At 36.1% G+C, this 24,141-nt stretch overlaps 1 protein-coding gene across 5 annotated transcripts in view; it reads left to right on the forward strand.

The window, feature by feature from the left end:
- The window catches only part of EPHA6 (EPH receptor A6), a 603,925-nt gene that overhangs the window by 260,109 nt on the left and 319,675 nt on the right, over positions 1–24,141 (forward strand). For all 5 annotated transcript variants that reach the window (XR_010442290.1, XM_064728221.1, XM_064728244.1 and 2 more), the window contains one exon: positions 5,151–5,215. Coding sequence is in view for 4 of the 5 variants with exons in the window: in XM_064728221.1 (XP_064584291.1) it covers positions 5,151–5,215 (65 nt within the window). In the remaining variant the exon portion in view is untranslated. The remainder of the gene's footprint in view (positions 1–5,150; positions 5,216–24,141) is intronic.

Genomic DNA, 24,141 nt, shown 5'->3' on the forward strand with positions numbered 1-24,141 from the left:
GACTCCTGTACACTTGCCTGGCACAATTGCTATCTAGACAGGTGCTCCTCATACTTTATTACTGCATCTCATTAATCTTGCCTAAACCAGATAGCTGTTGAATGCAAAATAATGAAAATTATGGAAAAGGATTCAATTGGTACGTGTATAATGAATGCCAGTTTATTTGGTTTATGGAAAACAGGCCAGGTCATAAAACCAAGCATTTAAATATTTTTTCCCAGTTGATTGCACGTTAATTACCAAGGTAACTTGGATATTGCATATCCCCTTCTTTCTGTCTTCCTCAGGCAGACAAGCCCCAGCAGTAATATGTTGAGATTTTTTTCTATTATAACAGAATGTGATAGAGTCTTCTGACAGTAAAAAGCTTCAGTTTTTTTTTTTTTTTACTAAATGGGTTTAGGAAAAACCCCTGAGGTCTTAGAAGCCTTAAAGTAGTTTTAGTGACTGTTAAATCACAGAATTTGAGATATTCATAATACATCATTCAGTATTCTAACATTTTTTAATTAGTAACAGGAAAATAAATATAAACTCAATACCTGACAAAAGAGCAGTAAATAAAGACAGAAAGAGGATGTGTAGACAGGGAGGAGCCTTTATCACTTAGTAAAGGTCAGCCCTTGCAAATAAAATTTGTTTTAGTATAAACCAATGGATCTTTGTACATTCAAGAGTAGAAATTTAATCCAAACTGAAAAATATAATGATGAAAAGGAGTGAATCTGTACAGGACAGTGATGTTGTAGAGTAGTAACAGCCTATAAGCACAATGCTGCAGCAAAAAAAAATAGGCTAATGTGACCCTGGATATATAAATAGGATATAAAAATAGCCAGGACTCTTAATACATATTGTTAAAAGGAATGATTTCAGAAAACTGCATGTGATCCTCTTTTTAAAAATTAAAAAAAAAAAAAAAACATAAAACCTGAACGAAAATACAGACACTTCAGAAGACAGCAACAACTCTCTTGAGGGCTGGAAGTGAGAGACTTTAAAAGCTCTCTGTGTTTGCCTTATAAATATGAACTTTGCAGTCAATAATAAAGTTCTCAGGGACAAAAAAAGCTGCCAATTTTGCCCATTTCTGGGGGTCATCTGTAATGCCTCCCTGCCTTGCTGGAAGATACTGAAACTTTTACGTGGTACAGATGAGATGTTCCTGAATTTTAGTGCTGTCTTCAGAAAGGAATGTCTGTGTATTGCTCTGCTTTCCTTGCAAATCTTTGGCTTACCCACTCTAGAGGTAACAGTGAAATGTTTAAAAGGAGCAGATCGAGCTGGGTGAACCAATATCAGACTGTGATTCAATGAAGTTGGCCAAAATCCTGTATTAATTGTGTTAATTCACACATACCCTGTCTGGAGATGTGTAAAAAGAAGAAGAAAAGATACTGGTGAAATGAATATTTGGAGGGCTTTTTTCCTTGGTTGTACAGACAAAATGGCAGAGTTCATCTTTAGAAGAGGATTTTGGAATGAAAATTAAAATTCCACCCTGTCAGTCCTTGGAGCTCTGCTCGTCGTAATTTTAGGTAAAACAGTTTCCTTGGGACCAGGTAAAACCTCTGAAAAGATTAATTTCAGTTGTAAAGTCTAATAATAGCAGTGTAAGATAGTGTCCAGAAAAAAGGAAACTGAAGCTCAATAAGACATAATGAGTAATAATAATATATATTAAAGTATGTGCTGGAAAAAAAAACTAAACTCTTCTAAGAATGAAATGTCCAAGTAATTAAGCAATAGGCTTGCAGATGGATGTTCAAGTCTGTATATTATTATGGAAGTGTTAGAATCCCCAGTTCAGTTATTTAAGAAAGGATATTCAAGTGCTGAATCTGAGTTTTTTAAAAGGGTCTTTGAGTTCATTTTGAATCGTGCCATGACTTTGTACTGGCAGACCTAAACTCTTGTTCCCTGTGCAAGTTTTAGAGCCATCACCTCAGAAAAGTGCCTGCTAAAAGTGGAGGTTGGGTGTCACAAATGTCAATAACATTGCTGAGTCTCAACCAGTGTACTCAGAGCTTTTCCCGTAAAATACTCCCTGCAGTGGTTCCAGACACTTCTGTTTCTGCTGGCAGCTAATGGCTCGTCCATAATGGACACTTTTCATTTTTTTTAAGAAGGATGGAGCTTTTTATGGCATACAAAGGAGCATAAATGAGTAAATGTAGGGACAAGGGTCAATAAATATGACTTTGTGATCCCATTAGCTTTTTAGGGAATTTTCTCATTATAAGCATCGTAAGAGTGGTGCCCACCATCTTTTTTTAGTCTCTTTGCATATGAATTTCCAGTTCTTTTGAAACTTTCCGTGTCCTGCAGGCAGAAGGGAAGCCCCCAGTCCTGTCTGTAATTCAGTGTAATTCAGATGTTTGCATGCTGGCAGTCCCTCCTAGCCTGGAGCTCTTTGGCAGAGGGATTTTCTGCCATCAGAGCTGTGAGCTGGCAGTGCCTTGGCAGTGCAGATTTGTCTGCCACCAGGGCGGTGCTGCTGGGCATAGGCTGCTTCTTCATCCCCTCATTTAAAGATACCTTGGGTGTCTCTGTCCCACACTGAAGTCTAGCATGTAGATATCTCCAAACCTCTGAAGTGCTCGAGGATTTTATTGCTTTATCCATGTCCTCATTTGAATAGCAGACTCTGTTCAATCCACAGCTTCACTGGAGTTTGTGTTTCTTTGGCATAAACATAAGGTTTACTTGATATTTCAGTATTTGCACATTTTTGATTGATAATTATTTTATGTCTTATAATACAAGTGCTGTTGGAAGGACAGTCTTTTAATTTTTATGACCCTGAAGGTGATACCATTCTAGTTCGTGTTAGCAGTTATTTGGTGGTTTGAATCCTCTAGTTGGAGAATTCTCCAAGTGGTTTGATTTTGCCAGTTCTTACAGATTTGGTAGCTACAGGTGAGAATATGTGAGCATTCAAGAGCCTTGGTATGTCAAATGTATCAAAAATTGTATTTTAACAGAACTCAATTACTCATTGGGGATCATTTGGTAAATGTGTATGAGGAATATTATTAGATCATGGCTCAACTAAATCTAAACTTAATATACTTTTAGTGATGAATTTACTCTAGGTTTTTAATTTTTTTAATGTATAGCTTTGAGCCTTCAGGTAGTACTTGATTAATTCAGGCAAGGAATTAATTAATTCAGGCTCCACTGAAGAAATGAATTAGTTTTCCTTTCTGTATTTTGGGTCTTGTTCCACAGAAGTATTAATTTTTGAATAGCTGGATGATGTTTATTAAATCGCAGTTTTGCTACCACAAAAATTGTAAAACTGAAATGACACTTCAAACCCTAATTAATGCTGCTCAGAGAAAAATTTATTTCTACCTGCAGGTCTGTAGGAATAGCACTTGACAAAGAGCAAGATGTAATTTGAAATTCAGCTGAAAACAAAGTACATAACAAATAGGCCTTGTTTTCTGGGGGGAGAGAAGATGGGGGAGAGATGGTAAGAAGAAAACAAACACCTAGGATGAAATGAAATATTCTCAGAAACATGCTGAGCAGTTGGTCCTCTATGAAAAAGATATGTGTAAACTCTTTTTTTGTTTGTGTTTTTTTTTTTTCCCCTTTGGAGGTAACAGATCCCCAGTTATAATCAACTTAAAAGTTTTACACAGGAAACTGCTGCATCGAATGTCAAGTGAGAAGATGCTTTTTTTGACTCTTGCACAAGAGCATGGTAGCCTGACACAAATAGAAAATACTATGACAGCTGTAAATCATATAAAAGACAGCAAATAATCTCAATGAAAATAGTGACCCTTTTTTAAAGTAAAATAGGGATTGTAAAAAGTTATTAATTTTTTACTCATATTATTCACAAAGCTTCATACAGTGAAGTGGTGAAGAAGTGGAGAGCAGAATACCCCCCTTTGTTGAATGTATTTTTAAAATGTCATTATTTCTTCACATAAACATTCAGCTTTTCTGTGGTTTATGTTGAGTATTTTACTTGCCTGTAAGTCTGTTGAGGAGACAGCAAACTTCAGTTTCAGGTTAGAAGTCAGCACCCATTCAAACGCAGAGCAGCTCCAAGTGTCACTGGTACAAAAGAGAAGGGAAGATGCTGGCTCAGGTTCCCTCTAATACAGTTCCAAGTTCAGTGTCCATGCCAAGGTGCCTTTTCCATAAGGCAGAAAAACATGACCTGACTTCTGCTGCTGCTATAAACACATTAGAGAGAGCTGTACATTGATTATTTCGACAGACAAGAGGTAGAAGGTAGCACACAGCAGTATAAACCCCACAAATGTGTGGATAGTAAGGTCACATTTCAAATTAATTGCTTAATTATTTTTCTTCATCATTTAACCATTCAAATAAGAGCTGAAATTAGTGGGCTGTAAGGAGGAACTCAGCAATCAAAACACATCACTCAATAATTAAAATAAACTGCCCTGTATAATACTTAATTTTGTGTTTAAATCCTAATACAGATTTCTGAAGTTAGAGGGTCGGATGAAACAATTCCATTAGAGGGCAGTAGTACCTGTGGGTAAAATGTCTCATGTGCTGTGTATATTTTGTTTAGCATCAGGGAATGGAAGTAAAAAAGGAAGTTAGTGTAATTTAACATCAAAATAATGCAGAAACATTTTGTAATATACAATAACACGCATTCTATCTTATATCAAAAAACCCAACATGAATATGACAGAAGTGATGCAAAATACACGCAGCAGATACTGATACTGTAGTACTCCATCCAAGAGAGAAACTGAAGTTGTTTGTCTTTCCGTGTTCTCAATTTGTAAATTGAATAACTTTATTTCTGGGAAGTTTATGGGTTTCATTTAAAAAATCTTACTTTTGAAACTATGCATTTTATTAGCTTTAATGCTGCAGATTTTCCAGTTTTCCAGGCAAAGGATGGCAGGAATGTGCATGTTTGATCAGGCATCTTTTAGTGGTTAAATATCAGTCATGTACTGTGATTTGGCAATGATTTCTGCGAAAGATTTAGGGCTTTTTATGAGTTTTGAGACTTTTTTAGGTATGAAATGAAAGCCCAAGTGAACCTGGCTAACATGGCAAGTTCAGTCCTTCCTGTTTTAATATTTTGCTATGTCTAATCCAAGGAATACCACAAACACCATTTCTTTTTCCATTTTCAGTTGTGTTACTTGATACTACAACTGCCCTGGGAGAACTAGGATGGAAAACATTTCCCTTAAATGGGGTAAGTCTCTCACCATTTTGTTGGTTTTGGTCTGGATTTTGGCATTCTGACTCTCTGTAAGTGGATATTCTTCCAATATAGACTTGTCTGAAAAATTTTAGTTGTTCTTGGGACTGGAGCTGCCTGTGTTGTGAGTAAGAATTAGAGATGCAAGAATGACATGAGTACACATTATTATGTTCCTCTTTTGCTTTTCTGAATACTAAGTATCTATCTAACTTTAAATCCAATGCTAACTGTTATGCATAATAAAATTTCATATTAAAAAATTACTATGCTGCAGGAATGTAAAAAAAAATACAACTCTTTTTTTTTTTTTTGTGAAATAAAAGGAAAAATAAGTTTCTGTTTTGCAAATTGGAACAAAAATTTTATGGTTTAAGTAAGAACTAGTATGGACTTTAGTGTTTGATAATATGGCATCAGATGGCCTAAATCAGAAAAATGAAAACATTAATAGTGTCTCTCATCCTTGTGGACAGTGAGCATGGGGTAGAGCAGCATTTTTACTCTCTAAAGTTCAACCATCAGTGCTTGGCCAGTGGCTGCACTTTCAGAACCTGGTATTTTTTTTTTTCTTTCCACTCAGCTAATGCATGTCACAGAGTTTTAGGGTCATTTAGAGCTTCACTTGTAAAGTAAGATGCACTGTTCTGGAGCATTTAATGTGTTCTGCATCAGCTTGTAGTTCTGATGTCAGTGTACATACTGTGTATCACTTATTTTAAACTAGCTTGCGTTATCTCCTGATTCTTGTGTATGAGGCATATAATTACTTGCTTCTCTGAAATGAGCTCAGAAAATACTGTTTTTCTGAGAGAAACATCTTGTTCCATTTTCAGTCATTTTATTTGCCATGTTCTGTTCCAGAAGGAAGTAGAAACTGTCTACCCTCAGCACCTTAATAATCCATTTTTGTAAAATGCCTTCTGTGTCTTTGCCTTCAGGGATTTCAAGCCATATGACATTTCTTAATCTCAGCCTGTTTTCAATTTTATGGATTACTCTTTTTCTTTGTATTCCTAGGCATAATTTCCATCTCTCACAGATACTTCTGTGTTTTACATTTTGTATGCAGTCTCATGCAATCTGAGTTCTAATTCTGAAACTTTTGTTTCCTTTAAAAATCCCAGACAAAGTACATACTGTCATATACCACAATGAGAAATGAATCAAGGAATTTTTGCTCTAGCAAAAAGTAAGGACTGTCATCTACCATGATGAGAAAATCCAGTGAGGAATGTTTTGCTTGAGCACTGGGATGAGCTCCATTGAAGTGCACAGTACATTAGGAAAGCACAAAAGATATAATTGCAGTTATTGTGTAAATTCTTAAAAGCTCTAGGTATGCCAAAATAGCCACAGTATACAAACACAAAAGCATGTGCAAAGTTAATTTAAAACACAGCTATTATAACATGTATTTTTTGGCTCCTCATGCATACCCTAAACAATAGTTTTTCAGCCACGTGAGGGGTTTGACTGTCTTAGGATCTCTGCTGTATATTAAGAACTGGCAGCACTTACTAGAATACATACAGGAGTTTACATTTCAGTAAGAACCTGGGATTCAATTATTAAAATATTTCCCAAAAATGTACAAAGCTATTTGAGAAAACAAAAGGAGCTAGAGTAAATATGGGGCAGAAAAGTGGTTTGTAGCATAAAGTCATGGAATCATTTATATGGGAAAAGACCTTTCAGATCACTGAGTCCCACTGTTAACCCAAGACCACCGTGTTCACCTCGTCCCCAAATGCCACAGTCACACACTTTTTGGACATTTCCAGGGATGGTGATTTATGTCCACAGTGCTACCTAATCTGAGTTATTCTTGTATCCTAATATAATCCAGAATATGGCACAAGCATTGGTGTGATTGAGATCATCGCTGCAGAGATAAGAATCTGTTTGGTCACATCATGGGCACATTAGGATTTTCTTGTTTCCTGAAGGAGAGTAACAAATTTTGTATTGTTGGTGGTTTTTGAAAGAAATTTTTGTTCCGATACTATTGAAAACTAATGTGTTACTTTAATCTTAAGTGTTTGTGTAGTGTTTATGTGTGTAAGAAAAATGTCATTGACATATGATTATTGCTCTGCTGAACATTTTTGATGTTAGGAGGGTGGGATGCTGTGTTTTCCTGAGCCTGTGACATTAGCAGAAGTCATTAATTTACTGGCACACTCAGTCACGAGGAATGTTTTCATTAAATTGAAGAGCAACTGAAATAATAATGCTTGGGATTTGGGTAATATTGAGTATGCCTCAGAGATTTTAAACTAACAGGCCAGGGTGAAGTGGGATAAAAAGATCAGGAGGTTCTTTTGGAACTTGCAGAACCTTAACCTTTGCCTCCCAGACTTTTTATTTATAGTAGGTTCATTACATAACATGTGTAAACTTTCAGCAGTTTCAGTCATCATGGAGCTGCAATGATACCTGTGTTATTCATGTCTTGGGAATATAATATGTGATTTTGTTTTAAAATTTTCTTCCCAGTTATTTGTGCATCCTTCCTGAAGCGTGAGATGCAATGTTTTTTTTCTTAAAAATGTGTTTTATTTATGTGTCAGATTTTTTTCCTTGTATTTTGAACAGGTAATAAATTTAGTGCTTAGAGCTACAAAAATGCAGCATAAAACATTAATATCTCTGAGGTCAATAGCATCAACTTTTGTTGACTGAGTTCCAGTTTAGCCTCTTAGTGATGGGCTGTCTAAAATTTCTGCCTTAATAATGGACACATCTGATACTTCCTCTGTTCTTTGGGCTGTAGTTCAAAATGACCGATTGATTTATGGAAAAGCACGCGCTATGAAAGGAGATCTTTACTCACCAAACTGTCACTCCATAACCTTGAAAATATAGAACAGAGGTTTGGGGTTTTTTTGATTGGTACAAAAAATGGGAAGACACAAGTTCATGTGTTTCAGAAGAGGATGTGGATGGGAGCTAGTGGGCAGTCTCAAGTGCATGTGAAGTAAAAACCAGCAGTCTAACCAAAGTCAGTTTGCTGACCTTGGGGACTCAGTTAGGAACTGGGAAAGAAACAAAAAATATCTGAAAGTCCAACTGAAATGCAGTGTTCCACAACCTTCCTTTACATATTAGCAGTAATAGTAATAAAATAAGGTACCTTATTCAACTGCAATTGCTGAGATATCTTCCGTCTTCAATGTAAATATATTATTTATTTCCCATTGCATTAATCACTGCAACACAATTTTGTGAGCAAAGTTTGCTCAGAAGCTGTGGTTTGGGCACTGTTGCCATAAAGGCATGTCCACTCCTGATAAATTTCTGTCATAGAATTGTAAAAGGGTTTGGGTTGGAATGAAGCTCAGAGATTGTCCAGTTTCTACCATGGGCAGGATGCCACAGGACCACGCTGCTCAAACCTCAGACCATCCAGTCTGCCCTTGAACACTTCCAGGGATGGGGCAGCCACAGCTTTTCTGGGCACCCTGTGCCAGGGCCTCAGCACCCTCCCAGGAAAGCATTTCTTCCCAATATCCAATCCAAACCTCCTCTCTTTCAGTTTAGAGCCATCAGCTCTCCTCATATCACTCCATGCCCTTGTGAAAGTCCCTCTCCAGCTCTCCTGTGGCCCCTTTAGGCACTGGAAAGTGCTGTAAAGCCCCCACAGCCTTCTCTTCTCCTGGCTGAGCAAGCCCAACTTGTGTGTAGCCCCTCCAAAGATCAGTTTAAAAGGAGGGCAAGGTGACTCACAGCACAAAGCTGTGAGACATTTACATTTCCAAAAGACTTATAAAAGCTATCTTGATTTGTCATAGTAGACACAATGTATGGCCTCAGCAGTAAAGAACCTACTAGAAGTCCTCTAAATTATTTGACAACTCTGTCAGTGAAACTACTTGAGTTTCCACAATTATTTGAATAGTTTTCTTGTCATTTGGTAATTAATCTATCCAGGGAAATAATTCTGGTTTGAATATCTTCTTTCTATAGAGGATTTTAATTATTTTTTAATAACAATTGCCATTATACGGTATTACTGATCTTCCTGTGTTATGAATTTTTTGAGACTAATCTTGTCAAAGTACTGATGTTTTTCTCCCTACCAGACTGTTTATATTACCCTCTCTGTTAAAATAATTGTTTTACAGTAAATGCATTCATCAACAATTTTTTTTAGCTGATTCTTAGCTAATTAGGAGACATTTTTGTAGTTTATGGTAACAAGAGTTTTGAATGGCTTGGTTGTTTGTCACAGATGGCGCTGATGTTTTCCTGTGCCAGCCTGTAAACATTTCTTTCAATGCAGCTGCATCCATTTTCACCTTCATCTTTTAAATATCTCAGAAAGTGATGGGGGGAATATCTCTTGGAACATTCTTCTACAATACTTAACATTTTTAACTATTCATTTCCTTAAGTAGACTGTCTTTGAACTGTATTTATAGACATAAGGAAGTTTATATACTTAATACCAATTTCCTAAATAAAACAATGGTGTTTCTCAGCACTGTTTTGGTCACCAGTATAAACATCACACCAAAGGGCAGCTGGAAAGAAATTAACTCTGTCCCAGAGAGAAACAGTAAACATAATTAAACTTCAAGTTGTGTGAAAGTTACCAGGATAAAACAGCAACACCATTAAAAGACTTCTGTCTGAAAGTATTTCACTTTTCTTCCAAACAAATTGTAGAATCATTTGGGTAGGAAATGATTTGAATCACTGAGTCTGACTGCAAATAGCACTGCCGAGTCCCTCACTAGGCCGTGTCCATGAGGGCCACATTGACTTTTCTTCACACATCCCCAGGGCTGAGGACTCAACTGCGTCCCTGGACAGCCTGTTCCAATGCTTGATAACCTTTTCCATTAAAAAAAAATCCTAATATCCAAAAGTCTAAGTTCCTTTACCCCTACAGCAGTTCAACTGTGGTAAAGTTACATCTGTGTGGGGAGATGTTGCAGAAGTAGCAAGTTCTTCTGTCTAAGAACTTCTGAGGGGAAAAAAAAAAGCATCCAAAATCTAAGTTCTTTTACCTCTACAGCAGTTCAGCTGTGGAAAAGTTACATCTGTGAAAGTTCATCAGCAGAATTTCAGAGGTGTTAGACAGGCTGTGGTTTTAATAGGAACTTTAATAGAAGGTAGGGATTTAGCTGTCAGAACATTTAACAGGGATGAAGGGAAGGAAGCTAATCAGATTTTCACACAATATGGGCAATTTACAGAGATGACATTAAGAAAAAATATTGGTAGTCACGTATTTGAGCTGTAATTTGGGCATAATCAGATACCATCCTCTGCAATGCCATATTTAAAATCCTTTTTGACACTCAAGTCGTTTTTTGAGGAAAAAGGTTAGATCAAGGGGTGAGTTTTTTGGGATTAATTTCCATCTGCAGAGATTAAGCAATTAGATATATCCAAGATCTAGTTAAATGGCTTTCTTAAAGGAGTTGCAGATACTCATATGAGATGACTTGCTTGTGAGAGTCAGTTTCCTTGTTTCTTTTAGGAGCATCTCTTAGACCACATAGGCTTTTTTCCTTGGAAACTGAATATCCTAGAAACTGTCAGTGTCCACATAGATTGGTGCATGTCTAAATTTTTGCGTTTGCCTGTATTTTCTGGTAAAATGGCAAAAATCTTAATTTTCTTGGAAAACCCTGGGGCCACAGAATTAGCTGTGGCTGTGCTAGGAATTTGAGAGTCTGCTGAATGGATGCAGGGTTATGGTAGCATGGTCCATCAGAAATAGGTGAATTCAGAAAATTTGCTAGGCACTGTAATGTGATAATATTTGTCACCCTCAGTTTTTGTGTACATACACTTAAGCAGTATCCTGATTATTTTTGTGTGGAAGATCTATTTGCAGATTCCACAGAGGCTTGACTAAATACATGGTTGTGTTCTTATTTGGACATTTCAAACACATTTTGGGCCACTGGTGCTTGCCACTTGCCAGATGTAAACCATTCCTAGCCTAAATAATGACATGTCATAAATTAAAAACAAAACAAAACAAAAAACCTCCCAAAAATCCCAACCTCCCAGAAAAAAGCCTACCAAGCAAACAAAAGTTAAATACAAACCTACAAACCACTTAGAGGGAAGCAGATATAATGGAGGAGGATTATAAACAAATTTGTATGCTCCAGTACAGAACAGCCATATACTTCCAGCTCATATATAATCTGTAATAGTGCAGCATTAGAAGCAGTCTCTGAACTGCTCAACCAAGTGCAATTTATTGTAATTTTAGAGTTCTTGTGTGATAAATCTCAGCTTGATGATAGTAATGCTGCATACATTTTTGCATTAATTTTCCATTCTTTTTAATTTAAATAGTCCTATGTACATATATACCCCTAGTAAAGGCAAAATTTATTGTATATATTGATTATTTTTCAATGTCTATTGTATATTATATAGCAAAGGAAGGCAAAGAGTGGCAATAGCAGTATTTCTATTTTCTGTTGTGTTTCTCATTTTAGGTGTGAGAACCATTCTAACTGGTGGAGCACAGTAAACATAAGTTTTTAGTTGTGCAGCCTCACAGGATGAATTTTAATTCTGTGTTATTTTTTTTTTAAATAGATTGGTTGGAAATTTAAATAAATAAGAGTACCATGCATGGGTTGCACATTGATGCACTCAGTGCACAAAACCCAGCTTTTAAATTTGTGAATATGTGTAGGCTGCACATTTATCTCTCACACTCACAAATTTACAATATTTTGGCTTACCAATGTGGGCAGTAAGGAAAACAAAAGAAAGTATAATTTAGTGAAAAATAAATAATTCTTGTTTTTTTTTTTTTTTGGTATACAAAGAATTGTGTTTGAGAAGGAAAACACAGTGGGTCGAAGGAAGAAGAATGGTTGATTTAATTTTCTGTTTGGTGTCTTTTCAGCAGTGTTGGATTCCAGAATTTTATGGCTTCTGTTAGGCAAATATTTTGAAATTCAAAAAATTCCCTCATATGTATATACCAAATTAAATATAATATTTTCTGTTACAATTCAGCCTTCACTGTGCAGGCCCATGGGGCAAGAAAGAAGGACAAACTGAGTGCTGCCCTCAGTAAAAAAAATCAAGGAAAAGTCAGGACAAAATAAAGTGGAAGAAAAGCAATATTTATGGAAATACGAGGTGCATACTGAACACCTCTTTATCTCAACCATTGTATTTTCAGAGATTTCAGAACTGCTGCACTGAACTCTTGGGAAATACCCTTTGAAATTCCTGTGTGCTAAGGAAATGGTCTCATAAATGCTAAAGTAGGTGATAAATATCTAGGTATTCTGAAAAGAAATCTCTCTGAATTGTTCCAAAGCCATAAATTTTTTTTTTTTTTTAAAGAGGAAAGGTAAAATTGGCAGCAACAGAAGATGCTTCACTGTCTCATGACCTGGTGCTGCTTTTTACTCAGATGCTGTGTTCATTAATTTTGCAAAACTCTAACCAAACTTCTGCTTTCTTTTTACCATTTCTATTGCCAGGAATAATTTATATTCTAAAAGTGGATCTCCTATGTATAATGAAAAACAAAAGAATTAATATATTCTTATGGATTTGCAGTAGCCTGACCTTATATTGGAAGTCTTAACTTAGACTTAACAGAAGAGAAAGCTAAAAAAAAAACCCCAAACCATGCCTTTACTTTTGAACCTTTTACAGATGTTTAAATACACGGAATGAATTTTTAAAATTACAGAGAAGTAACCCGATTATCAAGCTGGAAGCATTCTCTAAGCCTCTTTTACATACTTAGGCACACAGAGTCCCTTTTGCAAATTGCAGCAAATCATTTATGTTCTGATGGTGCTTTAAATGATAGGATTATAGGATGTTTGTGGGTACCAGGAGTTTTAACCATTGCCAGGATGAAAATACAGTATCCAAATACTTCTTCTGCTCCATTGGAATTCTCACCAAGTGAGAAAAAGATACTCCAGCTGGACTGAAAGTTGAATAAATTCTCCTCTGCTTTGCCCTCTCTGCCAGCAGATGTCCAAACCTCTGGTACAGCATTTGAGCTTGAAAACCCTCATCTGAAGAACAGTTAACTAAATAAAGAGTGCAGCAATTGCTAGTCCAAAATACAGAGAATTGTAAACTTCAGATTTAAGGAGATAGACCTCAGACAGTAATTTTCACATGATTTAATATCCTGCAAAGGCATCCAGGCGAGTACAGAGCCTTTACACATGGATTATGTATTTATGTAAGCAATCCTAGCAGAATTGGATACTCTTCACATAATCTTCCCAATCTACTTCAAAAAATGGAAAATAAATAGTTTGTATATATGTCTATTGGCTGCTAATAAGGAAAAATAATTACTTAACAATCATAATTCCATGGAGAACAAATAGAAAGGAGCCCAGTATAAAATCTATATATTTATGAATAATCATTTGTAACTGTATTTTAGATTTAAGAGGATAATCCTCTGCTATTGTATTTAATCAAAAGAATCCTATCCTAGGAGTTTAAAACATAATACATGACTTGCAGAAATAAAGTGAAAGATCACAAGTATTGTTGAAATGTAGAGCAGTATTTGAAGAGCACAGGTGTGTTCTACCTGACCTTTTGTCTTTTAAGAAGTCCAATAAATGTTTCTTTTAGATTTCCTACTAGTGTTAAAAGTTGGGCATATTGTAGAGGAAGTAAAAAAAAAAATAAAATTAGAGTTTAAGTTAGCAGACACAACAGCTGATTAATGTGATAATATGCTCAGTATGGCCCTCTTCAGTGATTCCTCTCCATGTCTGCTGTACTTTTCATCAGCTTTCCATGCTATAAGGAATACTCCCAATTTCTTAATTTTCTTAAGGAAGAACTGCAACATTTTGTTTTCCCTCTCAGCTGATGGATACATGGATACTCTTGCATTATGCCTATGACCAACAGGTCATGAAGTGGTGAGCAGTAGAATTTTTATTCCATAAAAACTGGATAGAAATGTTGTATCCTAGGTATTACTGCATCGTCCTGTTGGTTCTTGGCATGTCAGAAGAATGCTACTAATGATTTTATATCAAAATATTTCAAGGCTTGATAGAGTTCATTATTAACAGTAGCATAACTAAGGAGATTGCTTTGGTTCCCTTTTTCATGTAGTCTACTAAGGGGATTGACTTTAGCTCCCTGATTCTTGCCATGATGATTAAGGGGATTTGTTTAAACACCCCATTTCATGTGGTATAGCTACTGTAAAAGGATTAGTTTTGGATTCCACTTCCACGTGGGAAAGCTAAGGGGATTAGCTTTAGCTTTTCATTCCATGACAAAATAACTAAGGGCAATTGCTTTCACTGCCCATGTGGTTGCATCAAGATTTGTCTTGCTTTTGCTGTTCTTGTTTTAGTTCCTTTCCCTCTGCTCTTGCTGCCCAAAGTCATTTGGCTTCAGGCTTTCTGCCCTCCTCATGGAAGGCCCACTGCCCATACTGAGCTTTGCATCTGGTAAGGAAAGCTGAAGAGACTGATGAAATCCCATGTGTTTTGTTCTTTTCCTCATGGAAGCTCAAATGTTAGAATTCCTCTGGATAAAATCAAGTGTAGGAATTGCCATAACTGCTAACAGTGCTATTCAGTGTGAAGCAGTATTTGATTTATGGCAATGAATAGGACCATGAGCTTCACCTGTAAGCAAAGGTCTTGGGGGACTCTTTATGCTGCCATTTGGTGCAAAACTGTGGAGATTTTTCACAAAATCCAACAAAGCCACCACCTGAGCCACAAATGGTGTAGCCAACTCAGTGCAGCACCAAATCCACACCAACAGGCACTGTGTAAGGGCAGAACTTGTTAAGGAGAAAAAACCCTAGACCTGGGTGCTGTCAGAAACTCTGCTTGTGTTTCTGCACAGCCTTGCTCCTGTGAATACACCAGTCCCAGGAGAAAAAGCTCTCTGAGGTCTTTGTACCAAACTGCATTGTGCAGCCAGCACAAATTAATATTTTCAAACCACTTAAAAGCAAATAAGATGCCTACATGTAAATTCAAAACAGGCACTTCATGCCCAGCTAATGAAGTTGTGTCTGAGCTATTTAAAAAACCAGGATCTGTGCCCTGGCTTTGGAAATGATGTCTCCACAAAGCTGTTTTAAATACTTGTTCTTACCTGAATCTCTGACTGGGGAATGAGGTTTTAGTCTATAAATCCAGAAACTAATGGGGTTCTTCCTTTGGCTTTTTTATGTTGGGTTTTTTTTTTTTGTGGTGGTGGTGTTGTTTTGGTTTGGTTTTGTTTTTATTGTTATTTACTTGTGTAGTGGAAGTGCTTGAAACTTTACGTTACAAAAACACTTAAATGTGTCGATATTTAAAAGTAGAGCAATTTCTTTTGAGGTGAAGCTTAAAATTAAAAAACAAATTCACTTAACAAATATTTTAATGTTTAAATTTTACAAGGAACCAGCCTCGTGTATCCATCCTGTGTCAGAATAATCATAGATGTGAACAATTAGGGAAAAAAGCAGATGTGAGGCACTGCCCAGCCCTGGCACTGTGCTGGCACAGACGCAGCCTTAGGAGCAGGATTCTGAAGAGAATCCTTCCAAAAACATGTGCTGTTTTTCCAGTATTTCAGTTCTCCACAATGGAATATAGCAGGACTCTTTCAGCAGCTGCAGTTCTGAGCTGTCAGCTCCAAAGCTGGTTGGTTCCACGATGTGCAGCCACTTGAGTTTTGTATATACAGTCATGACTGTATATGAACATGAGATGTGCATATGGATCCACTCTCCTCTAGCATTGTGTGTGCTTAGGTCTGGCTCACTTGAGCTGTGCAATCACCTATTCTGAGCTTACAGCACATTCTGGAATTTACTTCACTCTTTATGCTGCTCAGTAAAACCAGTGTTTGAATTTGTCCCTTCAGTGCCCTACCTCAGCTTTAAATTTCCGAGGCTCTTTTGCTGTGGTGTTTTTTCCCTTTGCTTCTAAAAATAAAACGCATCAAAAGCAATTGGAAAAGAAAGCTGAGCTTCTATGAAATTTTACACATTTCTTGAAGCAAAAAAAAAGAAAAATGCAATGGAGAAGTTCCTCCAGAAGTACTCACATGCAGAATGATGTATATCTTTAGTCATTCATGGAATAGATGTATGTTAAGACAAGCACACAACAAACCACCTCAGTAAAAAATCTAATTCTCTGTAATGTATTTCAGGTAGCAGTGCCATGAGAAATCTGGCTTTATTTCAAGTCTTGCTGATTTATCCACAGTATACAATCAGTGCTTGATGTAGATGAAAACAATCAAACTTCTTTCCCACTTGGGTCAGTGCAGGAAATTTCCTGAGGGAAAATGTTTTGTTCTTCATAAATTTTTTTTGTTGTATATATTGAAGACTGTTTATTAGATTGAAGGATTTTTGCTTTGACTGCTGCAGAAGAGCCAGAATAACAGGGTAAGAGTTACTGCAGTGGCTTTGATGTGAATTTTCCCTTCTCATGGGAATCATCCTGAATCTACAACCTGGTTGCCTGAGCAAGAGATAATTTATAATCTGTGATTATTAAATTTTATATCTCTAGATTCCCTTGGAGTACTGTCACTTCCTGCATGTATTTTAAAGTTATGAATATACAATATAGTAAAGGAATATCAAATTAATCACAAGCAATGAGATAAATTTTGTGTAAGAGTAAAGCTTGAATCTTTATAGAGTGTTGAGGCAGGTTTTTCACTGTTATCATATTTATGCCTTTTTGGGTAGTACTGTTGTATATAGCGTTGTTTTTTAAAATTCTCATCACGTGTTTTATGTCCACAGAGTTAAGGTTAGTCAGAAAAATGACAGAACTTCTTCAGTGAAGTCATTTGAAATGATTTTGCTGATTCCTTTTTTGGAGTTGTAGTTTTAAATACAACTGTTGTAGTTGCTATGTAGAACTTGAATATTTTCAAAGAAAAGTGCAATAAGTGTTAAACCACATGTTAAGAAGCAAAATACTTTGTTCACTCTTTTCTGTGATTTTAGTGAAGAGGAAATGGATTAGCTTCTAAATTGTGACTGAAGAATAAGGTCAAGGATATCAAAGAAACCACAAATATTTCTGGAGATTAGTGAAAATTGTTTCTGTGCAATTTGGAGTGTATTTTTTACAGTTTTCAGTTACTTTGGGTAGATTTTTTGGCTTTTCTTTTCCCTGTGTTTTGATTTTATGAAATTTCATTTCAGTACAAAATTTGAATATTTAATTGTTATTTTTGATCTTTTTTACTTTGCACTACTACATCAGAGCTGTTTAAATTTTAGGAAGGATATTGGCATAGAACATGAAAAGAGTGCTGAACTATTTGGTAATAAAATCATACATAACACCAAAAAGTAACAGCAATATATACCAAGACAAGATGACCTTTTCATTCATAACTTTAAAGAAATGATTTTATTATCTGTTGACAAGAATCTTTTACAGTATGACTGTTTTTTCTTAGCTTTCTTTTTCTTTTCAAATGATGACACCTTTAAAATTCATCATTTAAATAGAGTAGTGCCAGCCTAATTGTCAACATCTCTGGTTCTTTATTCTCAGTTCTTGACCATCTGCCCAAATCCAGTTGTTGTTCCCAATGATTCCTGCATGAGGCACATGCAGTATTACCTGGTCAGCATGGCCTAAAAAGGGATGTTCTGTCTTACTCTGTCCTGTTCCTTGAAGTGGTTACCATAATTTCCAGCACAGCTTTCATGCAAAAGGTCTTGCTAAATAACAATCTAAACACATCTCTTTTTTTTCCCCAGAAATTTCCTAGGGAACATTTTAGCATCCATTTGCTGACATCCTCTTAACACAAATGCATAGCTGTAATAAAAAAGCACTTCAGATTTTAAAAGTAGATGCTATCATACAGTGTCACTGTGCTAAAAAGACAAACATCTCTCTTTGCAAATTGTTGCTATTTGGAAAAGAGCACATTTGTTTTCAACATGTACTTGCATAGAGGAAGGCCAAAAGTTATGTTTCAGGGGAGCCTGGCCAGCTTGGTATTGTTTTGAATTAGGGTTGGTTTGGTTTTGTTTTGTTTTTTTTAAGGCTATGCAATGATTTAAAGATACTTTAGGTATTGTACATATTTAAGATTTCAATGTTAAGAACATGGATAGAATAAAAAACCCCAAGTGATAAAGCATTATAATAGACATAGGTATAGGTATAGATAGATATAGATATAGATGATATAGATATAGATATAGATATAGAGATAGATAGATATAGATAAGCATACATGGGCAATAAAAACCCCTCCCAGTTAGCCTAATTTTGATGATTTGGAAGACTTGAGGAAATCTTCACTCAGTGTTTGATAAATGGTTTCATTTCACTTCAAAGGCTGGCTGTAGTTGAGGGTATTTTAGAGTGAAAGTTTAGAGATAGAGGCTACATATTTAATTACCAGGTATCAACATTTTCTAAAAGGGCAAAATTTTACTATTGACTCAGAAAACTCAATCTGAATGCAATAAATGCAGCATTTTGTAATCAAGTAATGCTTGATATGGTTTGTCCTTTGTTTGTTAAAGTCCACTAAACTGATGTCACCACAATTTCTTGGCTGTCCCATTTTCCAACTGACCAGCTGTCAGTTCCTGTTTCTGGACATTATTCCAAATGCAGCCCAGAACATGGCAAAGTGAATGCAGAACAGATTGAGCACTGAGGGGAACCTGAGCAATGCAGCTAGAGGAGATGAAAATGCTGCAAGGCTGCAGACAGCCTGGAAGGGAGGAGAAGGGAGCCAAAGGAACTGGAAAATGCAGCCAGAGAACTTGTGAGACAGTGGGTACAAAAAAGACAGACTTAGAAAAATTTGGAAATAATAATTTCTAAAAGGTAGCACAGCTCAAGAATGAATAATCATAGAGAATTATCTACAGGTATTTATATTAGATACCATTACTGCTATTTACAAGTCCCCAACTAATTAAACAAATACTCTCTGCATTTAATATAGTATTTTAATTAAGCTGTAAATATTTACATATATCTTACCTAAAATATTTTGAATTTTCAGCTGGAAAATGAATTTCCTTATCTGCCTACATAGAAAACCAGAGTAGCAATGTGGCACGTGTCCATCACTTCTTAATTCCAGCATTCACACAGCAAATTTTCTTTAGTACTTTGGAGTAGTGTTATTTTTTTCTCCTAGTTAGCTGAAATCTAACAACTCTTTAACCAGGTATGATATCAGATATATGGAATATATTCTCCCATTGATTGAAGACTAATTTCCTTGTGTTTGGAGTAGAGAAGAATGCAGAGCATTTCTACAAGGGACAATGAATGACGAAATTTAAAAAGGCTACTAATTCTGCAAGTGAGAGGCTGAGAGGCCTGCAGGTACCTTACAGGGCAGCATCTTGGCAAAGTGCCTTTTACTGTCATGAAACATTCTTTATTTCAGACTGTTGAGACATAAAAAGTTGAATCAATGGATGGTATTGAGAATGATAATACATTTAATCTGTTAATTGACAGCACAGAAAGGAAAGAGAAGAGAATGATGGCGATTTTGACAGCAATCTTGCATCTCTTGGGTGAAAAACCTTCTTAATACCTAATTTATAAACATTTCCTATTTCTGTGGAGAGGTGGGATTGTGTTTAGGTAAACTGTATAGAGTAGAGTTTAGGTAAACTCTGTAGAAAAGGTAGATCAAAAAGTGAGGAAAGAAATAATCTGCTTTTATGTAAAAGATATTGTTCAGGTGGAGATTTTGCGTATGTGAACAATGAAAACTCTGGTCAGATGTAAAAAAAAAAAGTATGAAAAGTTGGTGATAAACCAACATAATTTCAACTACAGACTCTTTGTAGGTCTGGGATCTTTCCAAGATTATGACAGCATTCAATTTATTATATTGGCATTTAAGTTTTTGAGAAATTTTAAATATTTTAGTCTGATTTAAATGTTTGTGATTTTACTTGAGCTAACTGATAGAAATATCATGTTTTGTATTACTGTTGCCTGTTTAGAAATTGCTTAAGCATAATGGATTTTGTGGTCATTTTGTAGGGGCAAGCAGAAAAAAATCATGTGATAGATATCTTTTCTCTTTATACCCATGATTATGCCACAAGTCAAAAGCTATTTAGCCATACTTTCAGTTCACATCCTTCTGTTCTCCATATTTAAAAAGTTTTCCATATTATTGCCTGCATGACAATTCCAAAAGATTAAAAGATCAGCCCATTTCACATCAGTTAGTTGCTGAATCTTCTCAAGAAACCAGAATAGAAGGATTATTTTTAATCTATGAAACTCTGTGCTCTCTATTATGACTCATGTTTACTCATGCAATTTGCTCCTCACCACTGCTGCTCTCCTAAGAAAGTCATGAAATTGCTGGGAGCATTTATCAAACCAGTCACACTCCACTGGAAACACCAGTAAGGAACTGGAGGATAAGGAGCCTTTTCCAAATTATTCTGCTGGTCTGGAAAAAAAGGGAGCCAACAAATGAAATATCACTTGAGACCCTTAATCTGAAAAAATTTTAAAAATCCCAACTGTACAAAACAGAGATTAAAAAAGATGACAGCAAGCACACTAAAATCTTCCCAGGTGCACTAGAAATAGTAAGAAAAAAGCAGAAAGCTCTTTTTGGATGGATGCTGATGAGCTGGGTACTCTAGAAGAAAGACATCATTTTCTGTTTCTTGATTATATCCCCATCCAAAGAAACTCTCTTTGTCTTTTGAAAAGTGACTTCATCAAAGAAGTAATTAACTGCCTGTGTTACCTGTGTTCAGGAAACTGAATTTTGATCAGTTTACCTTTTTGGAGAAAGAAAGCCGATATCAAGAAATGTTCACCCAGATAAATATTAACGTCTCAAAGTTTATGGTCAAGGAATAAAAATTATATATCTAATTAAAATTACTCTTTTAGGGACATGGATACTGGAACTCCATTTAACCAAAATACCAAGTGGAACACTTGGAAATGCTGGGCTTTTTCAATTAAAGGAATAAGTTACATGTAAAAGATGAAATTTATATTGCCATTATTAACATAAAAATAAGATACCAGAATGCTCAATTTCAGTTAATGTGAAAATTCTTCATCTTTGGAGGGTGTTGAGACCTGACTTGACAAAACCTGATGCATTGTAGTTTGAATTCACTGTTGATCTTGGTTTGAGCTAGAGGTGACTTTGCAGAGTCTTCCAGTTTGGATGATTCTATAATTAATACATCAAAAAGAAAAATATTTCTGGCTACATCAACTCATTTCAATTTGTTTAAGGACATTTCTTGTCATTTCTTCTCTATTCTTTTACCTCCAAACTTAAAACCAAAAAAAAACCAAAAAAAACCCCAAAACAACCTAGGTGAAAGCAGAGCATTTTTTATCAGCCTTTGTGTTACCACTGTAAGAGTTATTGAGTTTATGTGATGTAGTGACATGCAGTGCTTAAAGGTGCACAGATACCTGAATGAATACACACAGTGATTGAAACATATTTTGACCCAGTGACCCAACAGCATTTGGAAACAAACAGCTCATTTTAACAAATGGCAAGTTGCTTATTTTTCCCTCCTTTGTAAAACATTTTCTAGCCAACATCATTGACCTCTTTGGGCTTCTTTTCTTCTCAAAATGACTTGATATAAAGCTTGTATGCATTATCTGTCATAAAAAGGAAGGCACAAGATGCAAAGTTCAAGCACTGGAAAAAAAATAAAACCTGACACTAAGGTTTCTTTCCTGACTGAATCTGAGGGGTGAAGCTGTAGTGGCTCTGTCTTGATCAAGTGAAGATGCTTTTGCCATTTTGATTGTAAATAGCGTCACAGAAGGGAATTCCTGACAAGAATGAATCCCACATCCAGTGAATTTCTCTCTATGCTCTATAACCTCATAAGACTGGGGTTTTTTTTCCCTGCAACATAATCTCAGGTTTGAGGCTGTGAGATTTATCCTGTGGGCTTTGATTCTGTATCAGAGCATCAGTTAGGGAGATTTTCTGTGGGATTATTGCCTTTATTAATTTACTGAGTTTCTCAGGCAGTTCTCCAGAGCAGGAAGAGGAGAACCTTGGTGCAGCTGTAGTTGTCCTGGGAGATGCATTCCCCTCCTGCCTTCCATGGATTTCTCCTCCGTGGCTGCAAAAACAGGTTCAGTTTACCTGATATTTCTGTGAAGCAAACAGGTTTTAACCTTTCAGGCTTACTGAGGATAGTGCCGATGATATAATGGCCAATTTTTCCCATGAAAAAGATCAAATCTTAGTTGGGAAGTGCAACAAAAAAAGAAGTGGCTTATCTCACTCCAAGCTACCTCAGGTCAGCCAGTAGTGGACCCACATTTGGAATTAAGCTCTTAAATCTTGGTTAAAGCTTTTTCTTTCTCTTTCATTCTCACACCATTGCATTGTATTTGGTGATGTGCCTTTCCACAAGATCTGCAATCTCTGATCCTACATTTCAAAACCAAGATTTACTGTAGTGAGAATTTACATGGGGACCTTTTTTTCAGGGAAAACTCTACAGGAAGTCTGGTGCCACTGCAAGAAGTTAGAAAATTTTATCAAAACATCTGATCTGTGGTAGTAGAGCCTTTTCTCTGTAGCTTTATCCCTTAGCTCAGTGGCGTGTGAAAAGTTCTCCATTTCACAGGATCACAAAAGTTATTTTTTCCCCATACTTCACCTGAAACCTCCATTCACGTACAGAGCTCTGCACACTGTTTGATGCAGCTCTCAGCAGTTACTTGGTTTCATCTGAGGCCGAGGAAGCTGAAGGAAAATCTGCAGAGAGCTGACAAGAGTGACCACAGCAAAGGGCATATCCCATGGAACTCAGAACTGGAGCACTGGGATGGACACTTTCAGGAATTATGGGTCAAGAGGGAAATGTGCAGATCACAACAGCTTTAAGCTGCTTCCAGATTTCCTTCAGCCACAGCAAACAGCAGTCACAACTCCGCTCACAAAGAAAAAGAAACTCATTGGCAGGGAAAGGTGCTGAATTAATTTGAATTCCTTTCTGTTAAGATTTCCCCTCTTCATCTGATACTTGCAAGTCCAAACATATTTAATAGATGAACATGAGTAAAAGGTGATTGTTTACCAGGGAGTCTTTTCAAAACAAATGTTTTGCATTTCTGACAGAAAGAAATTGTGGAAGTAATTTGGCCCATGTAGGAAAAAAGGTTTCAACTTATTGAAATATATATATTAAAATTTATGAGAAATAGTGCTCCAGCATGGGTATGTAACAATTTTTTTAAGCTGGTTTAATGCTTTTTGGATGGAATAGATAGATTAGAAACATAATGTAAGTTGCTATATTTTCATTTTATTTCCATTTTTTATTTCCAGATAGTGTTAAAGAATGATGAATGGGATAAACATGGAAATGGGGGGAGAAAGGTTTTATTAAAAGCCTGCTATTCCACAAAGAAGAGCATGCTTAAAGCATTTCTGGTTTTTATGAATGATGACCCAAATCTTCTCAGGTTGGGCTCTGTGGTGAATTGTGGGAAATGGAGTTCAGTAAGGGACAAAGCTTCCCACGAGCCTGCAGGTTACTAAAGATCTGTGAAAATTTAAAGTGTGTTTAAGCAGAGCTTTCCTGCTGCCTTTGATTTTGTACTTCCCAACCCATTGAACGGAGGGTTAATACTGGATTTGTTTTTTTACATAATGAGTGGTTTTAATATTGATAAAACCAGTAGCATTAATGTGCAGTAAGTACCAAAATCTGAATGTCCCGTACTCAGTTGCAGGTAAAATAAATTAACATCTTTTTCACTGTCATTAAGGTGATGGTCCTATGTAGGCATAAATTAGACAAAATTTGTAAATAGAATTACTTTAATTCATGAAACTACTTCCATGCACAAAAGCTTTTCTTCTGGTCTGCTTGGGACAGACTAGAAAATTTCTCTGCTTTTTCCACTGTATCAATTCAT

The sequence above is a fragment of the Zonotrichia leucophrys genome, chromosome 1, assembly GCF_028769735.1.
Source record: "Zonotrichia leucophrys gambelii isolate GWCS_2022_RI chromosome 1, RI_Zleu_2.0, whole genome shotgun sequence".
Classification (NCBI taxonomy): domain Eukaryota; kingdom Metazoa; phylum Chordata; class Aves; order Passeriformes; family Passerellidae; genus Zonotrichia; species Zonotrichia leucophrys.